Source organism: Electrona antarctica (assembly GCF_951216825.1).
Source record: "Electrona antarctica genome assembly, contig: scaffold_80, whole genome shotgun sequence".
NCBI classification, from domain to species: Eukaryota; Metazoa; Chordata; class Actinopteri; order Myctophiformes; family Myctophidae; genus Electrona; species Electrona antarctica.
This window is the reverse complement of record NW_027638308.1, coordinates 122,205-137,831: the sequence shown is the minus strand read 5'-3', so window position 1 is coordinate 137,831 and position 15,627 is coordinate 122,205. Positions and strand designations below refer to the sequence as shown.

The 15,627-nt window shown below is 46.3% G+C and overlaps 1 protein-coding gene across 1 annotated transcript in view; it reads left to right on the top strand.

Annotated features, from left to right (window-relative positions):
* Positions 1-32: 32 nt before the first annotated feature.
* The window catches only part of ccdc138 (coiled-coil domain containing 138), a 76,793-nt gene continuing 61,198 nt past the window's right edge, over positions 33-15,627 (top strand). Inside the window, exons 1-5 of the mRNA XM_079531063.1 lie at positions 33-239; positions 2,832-2,883; positions 2,969-3,083; positions 3,207-3,289; positions 6,278-6,465. Of these exons, the coding sequence (XP_079387189.1) occupies positions 153-239; positions 2,832-2,883; positions 2,969-3,083; positions 3,207-3,289; positions 6,278-6,465 (525 nt within the window). The 5' untranslated portion in view covers positions 33-152. The remainder of the gene's footprint in view (positions 240-2,831; positions 2,884-2,968; positions 3,084-3,206; positions 3,290-6,277; positions 6,466-15,627) is intronic.

The following is a 15,627-nucleotide window of genomic DNA, read 5'->3' as shown; positions in this document are numbered from 1 at the left end:
CACGTTGTCCGCTACACATCCGCCAAGTTTGGTTGTGTTTAGTTTAGTGACCACCGTCCACCGTGTTACTTACTGTGTTGTTGTTGCTGTTGTTGTTTCCACGATCAACAATCAATCTCTGAGTCTGACCGTGTGATGAACTCTCCTTCACTATGAGCCTCCAGGTCCGTCCAGAGACCTCCGTGGAGGACCAGACGGTAGAGAAGTTACAGCAGAGATATCTGAACAGGAGGAGACAGGTTAGTCGGTACTAGTGTTTACATGTAAACTGCTTTACGTTAGCTGTGAAGAGTGTGCTATTTTTGAGTGGTGCAACCACTCCAAGGAACAGCAATGTCCGTGTCAACCGTGTGTTCATGTTTGTGTTTGTGTGACTACTATGAGCACCAGTACCAATGAGTACCAAAAGTTGTGCGCTGTTGTGCCAGAAACAGAGAGAGAGATTGATTGATTGAAATATTTATTAACAGTTTGCAGAATTACAGTACATTTCAAGCACAAACTCAATACAAAGGCTGTTAACTGTGAGTGGACGACCCAATTAAGCATTACACTTGTTTACAATAGGGTCCACCATGTTCAATTCATCAAAACATTTAGAGACGTACAAATAGACACTTCTATATAGACAAAGAACAGAACAGGAATTCATCATAGAGATAGTGCTGCACTATTGCCTGCTAATGAGAGAGAGAGAGAGAGAGAGATGGGGGGCAGCCGGGGAGAGGGGAGTTGCACCACTCAGTTCACACGGGTGTTTATTTTTATTGATATGCTGGCTTAGCTCTGATCCATAGCTCTAATGCCTTGAATTAGAACTATGGACCAGAGCGTTGAGTTGACTCAAACTTTACAGTATAAAATTATATATAATATATAAATATAATGAAGTGCTTTTACTGCACAGCTCAATTGTTATGAAACTAAAACGAGAGAATAGCTTAAATGAACAACAAACAAGGACAAATAAATACACACATTCACTAAAACGATGGCATAGGTACACAGTGTTTCAGCTCAACTAGTCTAGAATTGAATGAAACCCCCTCTAGACTAGGCTCTATGGACAGACCTCAGGTCAGTGTGACAGGTCAACTAGTCTAGAATTGAATGAAACCCCCTCTAGACTAGGCTCTATGGACAGACCTCAGATCAGTGTGACAGGTCAACTCGAGTGGTGGGCACCTAAACATGACTATATGGACAGACCTCAGGTCAGTGTGACAGGTCGACTCGAGTGGTGGGCACCTAAACATGACTATATGGACAGACCTCAGGTCAGTGTGACAGGTCGACTCGAGTGGTGGGCACCTAAACATGGTGGGCACTGCATGGGCACATCAATTTGACCCGAGACCAGATTCTAAAAATGTCTTCTACATCCTGACAGTTTTCTGAAAAAGCTATGTTTCTATGTCAGTCGTTCAAAAATAGCAGACCTACAAGCTCGTACTACCTCGTAGCGCGCCACTCTTATGAGCTTGTAGATCTGCAATTTTTGAGTGGTGCAACCACTCCAAGGAACAGCAATGTCTGTGTCCGTGTGACACCTATGTGACTCGTGTTAACCTATGTTTGTGTGTGACTCATGTGTGACTCATGAGTACCAGTAGGGGCGCTGTCGTGCCAGAAACAGAGAGAGAGAAATAGTGCTGCACTGTTGCCTGCTAATGAGAGAGAGAGAGGGGGGGGGAGGTGTAAGGGGGGGAGTTGCACCACTCAGTTCACACAGGTGTGATTTTTCAATAGCTAAAGCATAACATAATGCTAACACCAAAAGGGGTTCCCGCCCAAAATGGGTTAGATTGGCTTATTAAATGTAAAAGTAATGTATATATATAAAAAAAATGTATATATGATTTACTACTTTTTCTTAGAAGTGTATATAGTCCTTCCACGCACCAGAATAGTACCTCCCAGTCCTGGCAGAGTAGTTCAGGAGGAACGGATTGTGTGGCTCTGGTTTTTCCCTAATGGGACTGATCGAGGGTAGATACTGGTCCCTAATGGGACTGATCGAGGGTAGATACTGGTCCCTAATGGGACTGATCGAGGGTAGCTACTGGTCTCTACTGGGACTGGTCGAGGGTAGATACTGGGACGTAAGTCGGGACTTGATCACCCCGGCTGGGTCACCCGAGTGAAGGGTATGATGTTGGGAGACCCGAAACCCTGATGACCTTGGGATACATCACTGAGGATACGTCCCAGGTGCATCCATGCGATGTATTTCTGTTTTTTTTGCAAGTCTTTAAATGTTCTGATGAATTGAAAATGCAGGACCCTGATGTAAACAAGTCTTAGTGCCTTTTCTGGTTTTATCCTCGTAGCAGTTTTTGTATTTGGCCTGTACTTTTGTTGAAATGTACACATTCTATGATTCCACATAATGTGAATTATTGTTCAATAAATCAAACGTGAAATACTCTGTTAATCAGTCTTGTAGTCAAAACTTTGCTTTTGACTACAAACGGACTGAAACAAACTTTTCAGTATTACCCATATTGCTTCCAAGATCATCAGACTTCCTACACCCAGACTCTCTTAATGAACACTATGGCCATCACACAGTTAGAACTGTTGATATCAAATGACACTGCTCATCCTCTGACTGCAGTGGCGCTGTCAGGCGCTCAAAAGTGCGGGACTTTCTCAAAATTGCGGAACATTTTAATTTTTTACCCGTGAGACAACGTTTATTATTATTATTATTATTATTATTATTCAGTAAAAGTGCTAAAGTATTGGCTTCTAAATATACTTACAAATACATTTGTGCTTTATATCCAAATGCTTTGCGTCTGTTAAAATAACGTTGTCACGTTTTCTAGTTGCCATCAGGGGAGAAGAACATTGTTGGGATCAGCCACACGCATCGTGGTGGTGAGTGACTCATGAAATCCTTCAGATTTACACTAGTCTTGTGTTGTTATTACTGTACATACAGATTGGGTTAACTCTGTTGCAGAATCACCCCAGAAGCCGGTGGAGTCCGTCGGGTATAAGCTACCTACCGACGAGATGAAAGGCTACGACCAAGCTGTGCAGGATCTGTTCAAGGCCGTGACCAACCCCCTTGACTAGTAAGTGTGTGTGTTGTGTTGTGTTGTGTTGTGTTGTGTTGTGTTGTGTTGTGTTGTGCCAGAGAGTGTGTAATAAGTATGATTACAATTAATAATAACCAAAGATGATTATGCCTTTTCCAGTTTAGGTATTGAATGTGGTCTACATGATGAGCTGCGCTGGGCTGATTCTCTTCAGGATTCTCACGTGATCGTTACAGAGACAGGTGTGTGTGTGTGTGTGTGTGTGTGTGTGTGTGTGTGTGTGTGTGTGTGTGTGTGTGTGTGTGTGTGTGTGTGTGTGTGTGTGTGTGTGTGTGTGTGTGTGTGTGTGTGTGTGTGTGTGTGTGTGTGTGTGTGTGTGTGTGTGTGTGTGTGTGTGTGTGTGTGTGTGTGTCTGTCTGTCTTTTAGGGGTACAGGCTTAATTCCGACAGTGTAGAGCGTCGCAGTCCCGCCCCCTCGAGAGACCCGGAAAATAAATCCCTGTTCATTTTCCTCATAGACTTTTCAGAAAGTATTTATTTAAAGACATTTATGCCGCGGACAAAGCCAACTCTTGTCGTGACAAATCATGACAATAAACACAATGTTTTGGGCCAAACAAAGAATTAGAAAGTGTGTGTGTGTGTGTGTGTGTGTGTGTGTGTGTGTGTGTGTGTGTGTGTGTGTGTGTGTGTGTGTGTGTGTGTGTGTGTGTCGTGCGTGTCGTGCGCAGATGAACCAAAATTGCACCGTCATCAACAGTTTGCCAAGACTTTAACTAAACCAGGAGAGCCAAAGATGCATTAGCCAACTTTTTTCCCCCATCCTGACCAGCCTAATATGATTATTGCATTTTGTCTATATGCAATAACTAACTGCAAGCCAATGAAGAATGAACCAATCAGTAGCATTTCTAATTCATATTAATTTAGTTGCCAATCATTGTACTGTTGGCCAGTGTTTTGAGACATTGTCTTTTATTGCTATAAAATTAATGGTAAAAACAAATTCTACATGCATTAAAAAAGTGGCCAGTGATCTTGAAAGTGGCAAATTTCAGTGGTGGAGTAAAAACAACAAGGTCACATGGCTTTGGAGAGTTTGGGCAGCAGATCTACAAGCTCTCAACATGTCATGCTGCAATGTGCTGTGGGCTTGTAGATCACCAATTTTGATAAACTAGAACGGTGCCCATAGGGCCTCTACAGCCCATTGGGCACTGATCTACTTGGAACGATGCAAGTTGAAAATGAATGCCCCACCCAGATATTATGTCTGTCTCCCTTTTATGCCCATATATGGAGTTCTTTGTAAGGCATGCCCAAATAGGGAGTATATGCAGCCAGCTTGTGGAGTTCTGTCTTCTGTGTCAGGCATGCCCAAATATGGACGCTGGGCATGGGCCTGGTCAAGAGCCCGGGCAGAGGCCTTTTTGGGGCGGTTCTGGACAATTACACACACACACACACACACACACACACACACACACACACACACACACACACACACACACACACACACACACACACACACACACACACACACACACAAACACTTGGTGCATTCATAGATAGATAGATAGATAGATCTTGAAAAAATGATATATATGCTGCTACAGTACATGTTTGCACTTGAATTAAAAAAAATCACACCCGTGTGAACTGAGTGGTGTAAGGTCTGTCTGACGTAATGAAATCACACCCGGGTGTGATTTCATTACCTGGCTTTGTTTGTGCAGAAAAAACGAGCATGGTTGCTATGTTCACCCTGTTCACCCGGGTGTGATTTCATTACGTCATTACAACAGGGTGAACATAGCAACCATGCTCATTTTTTCTGCACAAAAAAGCCAGTTGTAGGAGTGGTTTACACCACTCAAAAAAGCTGCATTTGATGGAGGGGGGGGGGGGGGGGGGGGGGGAGTGTTACTGAAACGATGTTGGTGCTTCTTGCACTTCCTTTTTTATAAGCGATACATATTCTCCAATGCATTTAAAGGAATTCTTGTGTTGGAAGTTATGTTACTGTAAAAAAAAAATGTATTAATTATGTTAATATCGGTTCATAATATCGGCTATCGGCTTTTTGATTGTCCACTAATCGGTGATCGGATATATCGGCCAAAAACCATATCGGTCGATCACTAGTTTCAACTGGACAGGGCTACGTGGATGAGTGAGCTCACGACATCACAGAGTTGTGAGCTGCACGCACCAGGGTACCAGGGCAGAGACAGAGTTGTGAGCTGCACGCACCAGGGTACCAGGGCAGAGACAGAGTTGTGAGCTGCACGCACCAGTCCAGGGCAGAGACAGAGTTGTGAGCTGCACGCACCAGGGTACCAGGGCAGAGACAGAGTTGTGAGCTGCACGCACCAGGGTACCAGGGCAGAGACAGAGTTGTGAGCTGCACGCACCAGGGTACCAGGGCAGAGACAGAGTTGTGAGCTGCACGCACCAGTCCAGGGCAGAGACAGAGTTGTGAGCTGCACGCACCAGTCCAGGGCAGAGACAGAGTTGTGAGCTGCACGCACCAGTCCAGGGCAGAGACAGATCACATCAATGTGGTGTTGGACTCAGGTTTACTATGCTTTTAGCAGGACACTATGCTTTTTTCCGCCCACAGAGATTGTCGTATTTAAAAAAATCACACCCGTGTGAACTGAGTGGTGTAAGGTCTTATATAGCCTGATCAGCTGTGGTCTGACGTAATGTCTGACATAATGAAATCACACCCGGGTGAACTGGGTGACCATAGCAACCATGCTCATTTTTTTTGGTACGGACAGACACGTAAACTAACAAAGCCAGTTGTAGGAGTGGTTTACGCCACTCAAAAAATATATATGAGGGGGAGGTGCGTAAGTGCGTGCGATAGTTATACGTCACACTATCAGTGTTTATTTCATTGGCCCGTTTGACTGTCAAGGGTTCAGCCTCCAGGAAGAAACCCTAATACAAAGTTAATACATCATTGCACATAAAAACGACTCCAGGGTGTCTAATGAAGTACCGTCACCTCATAAACACATGAAAAACTGGAAAAATCTTTAACTAAAACAATCACACCCGTGTGAACTGAGTGGTGCCGTTTCTGGCACAACAGCGACCCTACTGGTACTCATGAGTCACACATGAGTCACAAACATAGTCACAAACATAGGTTAACGTCACAGACATTGCTGTTCCTTGGAGTGGTTGCACCACTCAAAAACCCTTTACCATGTGTTCAGATGTGACCTTGCCCTCTTGTCTGGATGAGAGCCTGGAGTCTCCAGACCCTGCAGGGGGAGGGGAGGCCAGTGGCGGACGGAGAAGGAGGAGGAGGGGAGCGCGTCGGCTGTTCGATTCCTGCCCACCGTCCTCCTCTATGCTAGGAAACATCTACCAGGAGATGATGGCCGTCTATGAACAACTGAAGGTGAGAGGACTGATTCAGAATCTCTCATTTGTTTGTTTTTAACACTTATTCGAGAGATGACTTCCGCACACCCGGTTAAATGTTATAGCAGGTGCGTATAGGTCCTGGCAGAACAGCAAACGCTTTAAGGAAGGAGGAGAGACCCGCACACCGCCACTTGCTGGTTCAAGAAGTTTATTTTGATAAGAGTCGTAGCAACGTTTTGGCCTTTCGGCCTCAAGCATGAAGAAGGCCTTGCTCAAGGACACTTCGACACTAACTCTGGGGGCGCCCGGGTTCCTCTGGGGGCGCCCGGGTTCCTCTGGGGGCGCCCGGGTTCCTCTGGGGGCGCCCGGGTTCCCGGCCACTCTACCCCATCTCTCTGGGTTCCCGGGCACACTACCCCATCTCTCTGGGGGCGCCCGGGTTCCCGGCCACTCTACCCGGGTTCCCGGCCACTCTACCCAGGCTCCCGGCCACTCTACCCGGGTTCCCGGCCACTCTACCCGGGTTCCCGGCCACTCTACCCGGGTTCCCGGCCACTCTACCCGGGTTCCCGGTCACTCTACCCGGGTTCCCGGCCACTCTAACCCCATCTCTCTCCCCATTTCATGTAAATTTACCGTGTAATATAAATAAAGGCAGAAAAAAAAGGCCTCATAGCCTGAGGATGCTAGCCTGGCTAATAAGCAAGACTCGTATCACTGTCAATCTGATTGGCGTCTGGCTTATTAGCCATTAGGCTATGAGGATGCTAGCCTTATTAGCCATTAGGCTATGAGGATGCTAGCCTTATTAGCCATTAGGCTATGAGGATGCGGGACTCACTCTGGACTATATTGGCGACGGAACCATTATAGTCACTACTGAGACTTCTTCCTCGCGTATCGTGTGTGTGCGCCACTTCAGCTCTTCCATTCCATGGAATACACAGCCACTGAACTTGAACTCGCCGTCTCTGTCCACTGCTGTGATGAAGATAGGGGTCAAGGCAAGGGGTCAATGCTAGCTCTCTCCTCGGCTTCCTGGAGTCCAACAAGGAAAGGAGTCAGACCATCAGCCCCTTCTTCTTGTTGACCAGAGCGCACCGGTGATTTGACCACCGGTGCCTATAACTGTTGTGTCATTGATAAGGATGTTTGTCCCAGTGTTGTGGTCTGCATTAGGTTATTTCCCTCCGCGTGGCGATGAAGCCGGTGTGTTCTCATGTTGCCCATCTGACTGAACCTCTTGTCACACTCTGCACAGTGGAAGGGTTTCTCTCCGGTGTGAATGCGCTGGTGAGCCTTCAGGTTGCTCGCCACGCTGAATCTCTTCTCACACTGTTTACAGCCGAAGGGTCTTTCTCCGGTGTGTGTACGCCGGTGGGTCTTCAGCGTGGTCAGCTCCCTGAAACGCTTGTCACAGCGTGTGCAGTGGAAGGGCTTCTCTCCCGTGTGAACACGCTGGTGTCTCCTCAGGTCGCGCAGTATACAGAAACCCTTGTCGCACTGGTCACACGGGAACGGCTTCTTTTCTCCGGTGTGAATACTATAATGCATCTTTGGCTCTCCTGGTTTAGTTAAAGTCTTGGCAAACTGTTGATGACGGTGCAATTTTGGTTCATCTGTAGCGTCGTCTTTCTGTGCGTTGATAGAGCAGGTGATTCCATCTGTTGCGTCGTCTTTCTGTGTGTTTATCAAGGAGGTGATTCCATCTGTTGCGTCGTCTTTCTGTGTGTTTATCAAGGAGGTGATTCCATCTGTTGCGTCGTCTTTCTGTGTGTTGGTAGTGCAGGTGATTTTGTCTGTAGTGTTGTCTTTCTGTCCATTTATCGAGCAGGTGATTTCATCTGTGGCTTCGTCTTTCTGTGTGTTGGTAGAGCAGGTGATTCCATCTGTGGCTTCGTCTTTCTGTGTGTTTATCGAGCAGATCATTTCATCTGTGGCTTCGTCTTCCTGTGTGTTTATCGAGCAGGTGATTCCATCTGTGGCTTCGTCTTCCTGTGTCTTTATCGAGCAGGTGATTCCATCTGTGGCTTCGTCTTCCTGTGTGTTTATCGAGCAGGTGATTCCATCTGTGGCTTCGTCTTCCTGTGTGTTTATAGAGCAGGTGATTCCATCTGTTGCGTCGTCTTTCTGTGTGTTGGTAGAGCAGGTGATTTCGTCTGTAGCGTCGTCTTTCTGTCCATTTATCGAGCAGATGGTTTCATCTGTGGCGTCGTCTTTCTGTGTGTTGGTAGAGCAGGTGATTTCAACTGTAGCTTTATCTTTGGGGCCGTACGGAGAGCCCTGGGTGTCCTGTGAGGACTGGCGCCCGAGTCCTTCCAGGAGTGGCGGCTCACGGTCAGAGCTGCTGCTCTCCATGGACTGTTGCGGCGTCGTATCGGACGGTGAAGTTACTGTTCTCGAGACTGTGCTTCCTCGTGTCGAACCGAGATGAACTGAATAAAGGCGTTCCCAAGCCTTATATAGGCTCAGCTCATCCGCTCTGCCCTGACGTTGAATACAGACGATGCCAATTTACACAGATACAGGGCACTGTTGCAGTTCATGCACGGTCCTGAATTGGTCAAGTTTTTGTTGTGTTTCCGCTTTGTGCGTTACGCCCGTGTATGACGTGTGTGGCAAATGACGTAAATGGGTGACCTCATCATCATACATGGTCATCGGGATACAATGCAGTGATGTAAATAGGGTGCGTTTTGCGTCCCAAAACGCACTTTATAGTTATGGGACGCAATAAACCAACAGCCTCTGCATCCTGTGGACGCAACTTTATCACTGAAGACTATGGCACTCTCTCGGTCACACACTGTTCTACGTGGAAGTCTAGCACTCTTTCGGTCACACACTGTTCTACGTGGAAGTCTAGCACTCTTTCGGTCACACACAGGCTGCAACATCGGGTCTCATCACAACCCAATGCGCAACCCGTGAAGTCGGGGGGGGGAAATAATAAAAGAGAGAAAAGAAAAAGACGGAGTGACAAATCGTTATCAACAAGCTATGCTAACAGACTGGTGGTGGTGGTGTTGGCTATTAGCTTGTTGCTGCTGCTGATTCAACGCACTGATTGAACTTCATTTCATGTCCGCCTGTAACGTGAACGAATCCTGACACCAGCGCTGCAAAAACAGACAGATCTACAAGCTCTCAACGCGCAAAAACAAACGCGTTGAGAACCCGCAGATGCGCCCATCTCTGCAGCACCGTTTGCTTTTGCAGCGCTGGTGTCAGGGTTCGTTCACGTTGATCTACAAGCTCTCAACACGTTGTAAACGGCGCTGCAGAGACAGGCGCATCTGCAGGTTCTCAACGCGTCGCTTCAGCGGCGCGTTGAGAGCTTGTGAATCTGTCTTTTTTGCAGCTGCCATTCTTCCCTGTAGACAGGGACTCAAGTGACTTCTAAGTTCCACTTTTCCAAATAAATTATTTGACATCCACAATGGCAAACCTATTTTCATTTTGGCCAAGTACAATAATTGCAACTGCAACTTTTGGTTGGTATTGTGATGATTCTGAGATAAACAGGACACGGGGCAATGGTCAGCCAGAGTCTGGGCCTTTTATGGCCACGGTTTTTTGAGTGGTGTAAACCACTCCTACAACTGGCTTTTGTGTGCAGAAAAAAATGACCATGGTTGCTATGTTCAAAATAATTTCTGACGTAATTAAATCACACCCGGGTGAACTGGATGACCGTAGCAACCGTGGTCATTTTCTCTGCGCAAAAAAAGCCAGTTGTGAAATCACATCCGGGTGTGATACATACATTTATCAAAAATTATAGCTTTTTTTACTTAACATATTTTGTGTGATTTCATTACGTCAGACATTACGTCAGACCACAGCTGATCATGCTATATAAAACCTTACACCACTCAGTTCACACGGGTGTGATTTTATTTTGTACAAGTGATTCTCAGGCAGTCTGAGAGACAGTTCCGTGGACAGGTGGTGGGGCGAGGCCCTTTGTCCTCGGGCTCCCGGTGTCCGCCCAGGCTGCAGGGGTGAGAAGGCACTGTTATACACTGTGTACAAGTCACAAATAATAGTACTGGGGCCTCGGGTCCGCCCGAGGCGATCTACCAGATTTAGCAAATAAACCCTCTTCTTGTCCTCTTCCTCTTTCTCTCTCTCTCTCTCTCTCTGTGGGCGGCAATAGCGGCAGCGAGCCGCCGGGTGGCGCTCTCTCGCCAACAGACAGGTCAATAGCGGGGTCTGGCCCACCGTTCTCTCCTCTCGCTCTTCAGCCAAATCAAACAAATAAACCGGGCTTCTCTAAAGTCTCTTCAAAAGGTGCGCTCTCTTCTTTCAGAGCGCATCAGATTAACAAAGGGGGGCGGTGCCCGTTTAGCGACACTCGAACAAAAGCTGGCCAGGCTCGGTTGCTATGGTGATCTTCGACACTCTTCTAATGCCAGAATAGAGAGAGGGGAGGGCGTACAACCTGAGTGGCAGGTAGGCGGCCGGGAGGAATGAGGGGTCCTCTAGTCACTCTCCTCCTCCGCCTCGGCGTCCGGCCCGCTGTCGTCACTGCTGCTGCTCGCGTTGCTGCTGTTATTGCTGCTGCTCCATAAAGCCTGTGAACGGACAGAGTATGAGTATTCGGATAGCCATCCAGACATGTGTGGTGGATGGTGGCGGGGAGGAATAGATCCGTGCACTTACCACCCAAGGCTTTTTCTACGAGCGCGCTGTCTGTCTAGCCGCTCTGCGTGGTGAACCAACCTGCTCTGACCCGCGAGCCGGCAGGCGGTTATATATTGGTTCAGACGCGCAGGTGCGGGTGGTTACCTGAAGAGTAGGCATTAGTGTCAGCTGGCCGAGTAGGAGGTTGGGCAGGTAGGCGTGTTCTGCTACGATGCCTAGAGCGGCTCTCTGTACTCTCTGGCGCGCCTGTCTGAGTGGCGCGCTACTGGTTGCCATGGCGACGTGTGACTGTGTATGCCGGTGGTTGTCGCCGGAGACGCCACACATCCTCCCCCTAAGCTTCTTGCCTGTATGAGATGCTTCACTGACTTCCTCGTCCTCGTAGTGGAGCAGATTAAGTCAATATATCATAAGAATCGTTCACTTGATGGTACAAGCACCAAAATTGGCACACAAGTGCTTCGGAACCTACTCTCTCAGAAAAGTACGTTGTCCACTTGAAAAAAACAAAATGGACACCATTTTTCAAGATGGCCGCCATTCGAGGTCGTTTTAAACCGTGTTTGAGCTATATTGAGCTATACAATCCTATTTTGATGGCCTATACATCGAAATATATGTTTCTGAGTATGATAAATCCAATTCTGCATTTAGAACATCAAAACTATTTAATATTATGATGATACAATGGGAATTCAACGATATAATGGGGCATATTAAGTCCATATTCCATAATAATCCTTCACTTGGTGGTACAAGCACCACATTTGGCACAAATGATGTCCAGGATGTACTTTCTAAGAAAAGTACGTTATCCAGCTGAAAATCCAAGATGGCCACCAGTTTTCAAGATGGCCACCTCGTCAAATAAATACGTATAACTTTAATGAACAGAAATGTGTGATCCACACATTGATCCAAACATCAAAATGAATGTATTCTGACTGGAAGAACTCAATGGTGTCAATTATTTAATTCCAATATGGCCGCCAGTTTTCAAGATGGCGTCTATTACGCAACTCAAAATTAGCGTTTTTGGAAGCTGTCTGATCACCGATATTGTTGAAGGGCAACATCATTCATTGAAATGCTGTGATCAAGCTCTATTGGTTTGTAATTTTGTATATAAGAGTTATGTCAAAGCACAACCAGGACACACTGGTGACATCACTGCTGTGAGACTCAGCATGGGGTTCAGTGTATGCTTGTAGCGTACTAGCTGTAGTTGTGGTTTACTAACTGTTGTAGTGGTGTAGCTACTCACTGTAGTTTGTAGTATACTTTAGTGTCCTAAATGCTATCTAATAAGCCCCTGTGTATATCTCAACTAGAAGTTTAGTTAGTTGTAGGATTGTAGTTGATAGCCGCACCTGAATTGACAGGATGTGTCAGCATGGGAGAGCTGAGACAAGGGTAACAGGGATTCAGTTACCTGGATGGTGTACAGATCGCAGAGGACTTGCACTGGATGAATGGTCGGGCTAGGTGTAGGGCACCAGATGCTTGAACCTAGATGCATCCCATATTTCAATGTGCTTTGATGTTTTGTACGGTTGGGTGGTACAAGGATATAGCCCTCAGCCTTTAACCGTATAACACAAGATGTTCCGCTACTAAAACTGATTGGAGGAAGTGTGTCAAACAGATACGAAAGAGGAGTTGAAGTCTCCCCGTATTTCCACCCCATTCGACCGTTATCTCTGTATTGGATAGGCGAAATCCTCCGTTATCAGCACCTTTATACCGCCAATATGGCCATACTGGCATACTCACTGTTTCAGTATGTCATTATCACCTATTGTGACGGGTGATAATGGTATTTTTGTGTCACTGATGTCAATGACGGAGGTGCGCTGTGTCTGGTGGCCTTGAGCCACGCGAGACAACGTGCCGAGCGTTGCGACGGCCACCAGACCCGGCACCGCCTGAGTTACGTCCCGATAGGCAGAGGATAGTATAGTAGCCCCTAGTTTCCATGCGCTGACAATAGAGTTGGAAATGAAACGTTCAGCCAAGGGTGAGTATGCCAGTATGGCCATATTGGCCGTATTCCAAGGTGCTGATAACGGTTGATTTCGCCTATCCGATACAGTGATAACGGTCGTGCCCATCATGTTAGACTCATCCAGATTGGATGATGGAGGTGGCAGTGAAGATACATTGAAGCAAAACAGTACAAAGTTAGTTAGTACCAAAAAGTACCAAAATTGTCGGCCAAATGTTTAGCAACGGAAACTCCAGTTTTCCACTAAGAGAGCAGCTGAAATTCAGAATGATCCTGGTGACGGACATGCAAAAATTCGAAGAGTGCAGTGGATGTGATCTCCCCCCATCGAAGCCCTGTATGACGATCGTTGTGTCAGCAAAGCTCGTGGACTTATGAGGGACCCAAGCCATCCCAACCGCAGAGATGCTTGCGGATGCTGCCACATGGAAAACGTTTTCAGTCTCAAAGCCACTGGAAATAGACTGCAAATAAGCTTCTTTCCCCAAACAATCAGATACATGAACGAACTGATAAGAACCGGGGCGAAAGTTTACCTAACTTTGCTACTACAGGGAAAACATGCACATATATATGTTACTATTTTTCTAGCACTCTTTATTCTATCCCTTTGTTTGCTGTGCTTGCTGTGTTTTTTGTTGTTTGCCATCTATGCCGCTGCATTGTCTGTAAGGAAGCCAAACTAAAATAAGTTTTACTCTTATGTACCTGTCCTGTACACAAGATGTAACAATAAAGTCCAACCTTGAACCTTGATCTAGGTTCAAGCATCTGGTGCCCTACACCTAGCACGACCGTTCATCCAGTTCCATTTAAGTCCTGTGCGATCTGTACACCATCCAGGTAACTGAAGTTCCGTTACCCTTGTCTCAGCTCTCCCACGGTGGCACATCTTGTCAATTCAGGTGCGGCTATCTAACTACAATACTACAACTAACTAAACTTCTAGTGGAGATATATACAGGGGCTAATTAGCATTAGGACACTAAAGAATACAACAAACTACAGTGAGTACACTACAACAGTTAGTAAACCACAACTACAGCACTGAACCCCATGCTGAGTCTAACAGCAGTGATGTCACCAGTGTGTTCCTGGTTGTACTTTGACATCACTCCTATAAAATACAAACCAATAGAGCTTGACCACAGCATTTCAATGCATGATCAATGAATGATGTTGCCCTTCAACAATATCTATGATCAGACAGCTTCCGAAAACACTAATTTCACGTAATAGCTGCATCTTGCAAACTGGCGGCCATATTGGAATTAAATTCCAACACCATTGAGTTCTTACAATCAGAATACATTCATGTTGATGTTTGGATCATTAACACAATTTTACTTCGAAAACCTTTTTGTTGTTTTGTTTTTTTGCATTTGACGAGGCGGCCATCTTGAAAACTGGCAGCCATCTTGGATTTTCAGCTGGATAACGTGCTTTTCATAGAAAGTACATCCTGGACATCATGTGTGCCAAATGTGGTGCTTGTACCACCAAGTGAAAGATTCTTATGGAATATTGACTTAATCTGCCCCAGCTTTTTGTTTAATTCCCATTGTATCATCATAATATTCAATAATTTTGATTTGCTAAATGCAGAATTGGATTTCTCATACTCAGAAACATACATTTCCATGTATAGGCCATCACAATAGGATTATTCAATCAAACTATAGTTCAAACACTGTTTAAAACCATTTAGAAAGGCGGCCATCTTGAAAACTGGTGGCCATTTAGTTTTTTCAAGTGGACAACGTACTTTTCTGAGAGAGTAGGTTCTGAAGCACTTGTGTGCCAAATTTGGTGCTTGTACCATCAAGTGAACGATCGTTTCAGTAATCTGCTCCACTATCGTACATCCTCGACAACGCGTCTGCGTGTTTCAACTCCTTGCCCGGGCGGTGTTCTACTTGGAAATTATAGTTCTGCAGTTCCACAAACCAGCGCGTCACCCTGTCATTCCTATCCTTGTTTGTTGACATCCACTTGAGTGGCGCGTGGTCTGTAAACAGCGTGAATTTCCTACCCCATAAATAATACCGTAAGTGGTGGATCGCCCACTTTACGGCGAGGCACTCCTTTTCCACGGTCGAATAGTTTCTCTCGTGTTTTAATAACTTGCGGCTAACGTAGGTGATCGGATGCTCGTCCCCGTCGATCATCTGCGCGAGCACGGCACCAATGCCCGTGCCGGACGCGTCAGTGTGCAGAACAAATGGTTTCTCAAAGCTCGGGGTGATCAGAACCGGTTCGTTGCAGAGTGCCAACTTCAACGCCTGGAAGGCGGCCTCGGCGCTGTCGGACCAGCTGACATGGTGCGGCAGGTTTTTTTTCGTCAGATCGTGGAGTGGGGCCGCCAGCGTGGCAAAATCTTTGACGAACTTCTGGTAGTATGATACCAGACCGAGGAATGATTTAACTTGTTTCTTTGTCACGGGCCGAGGCCAAGCTTGTATTCTTTCTACTTTTTTTTGTTGAGGGCGGATACAGCCGCGGCCTATTGTATAACCTAAATAATCCGTTTCAGTCCACCCGATG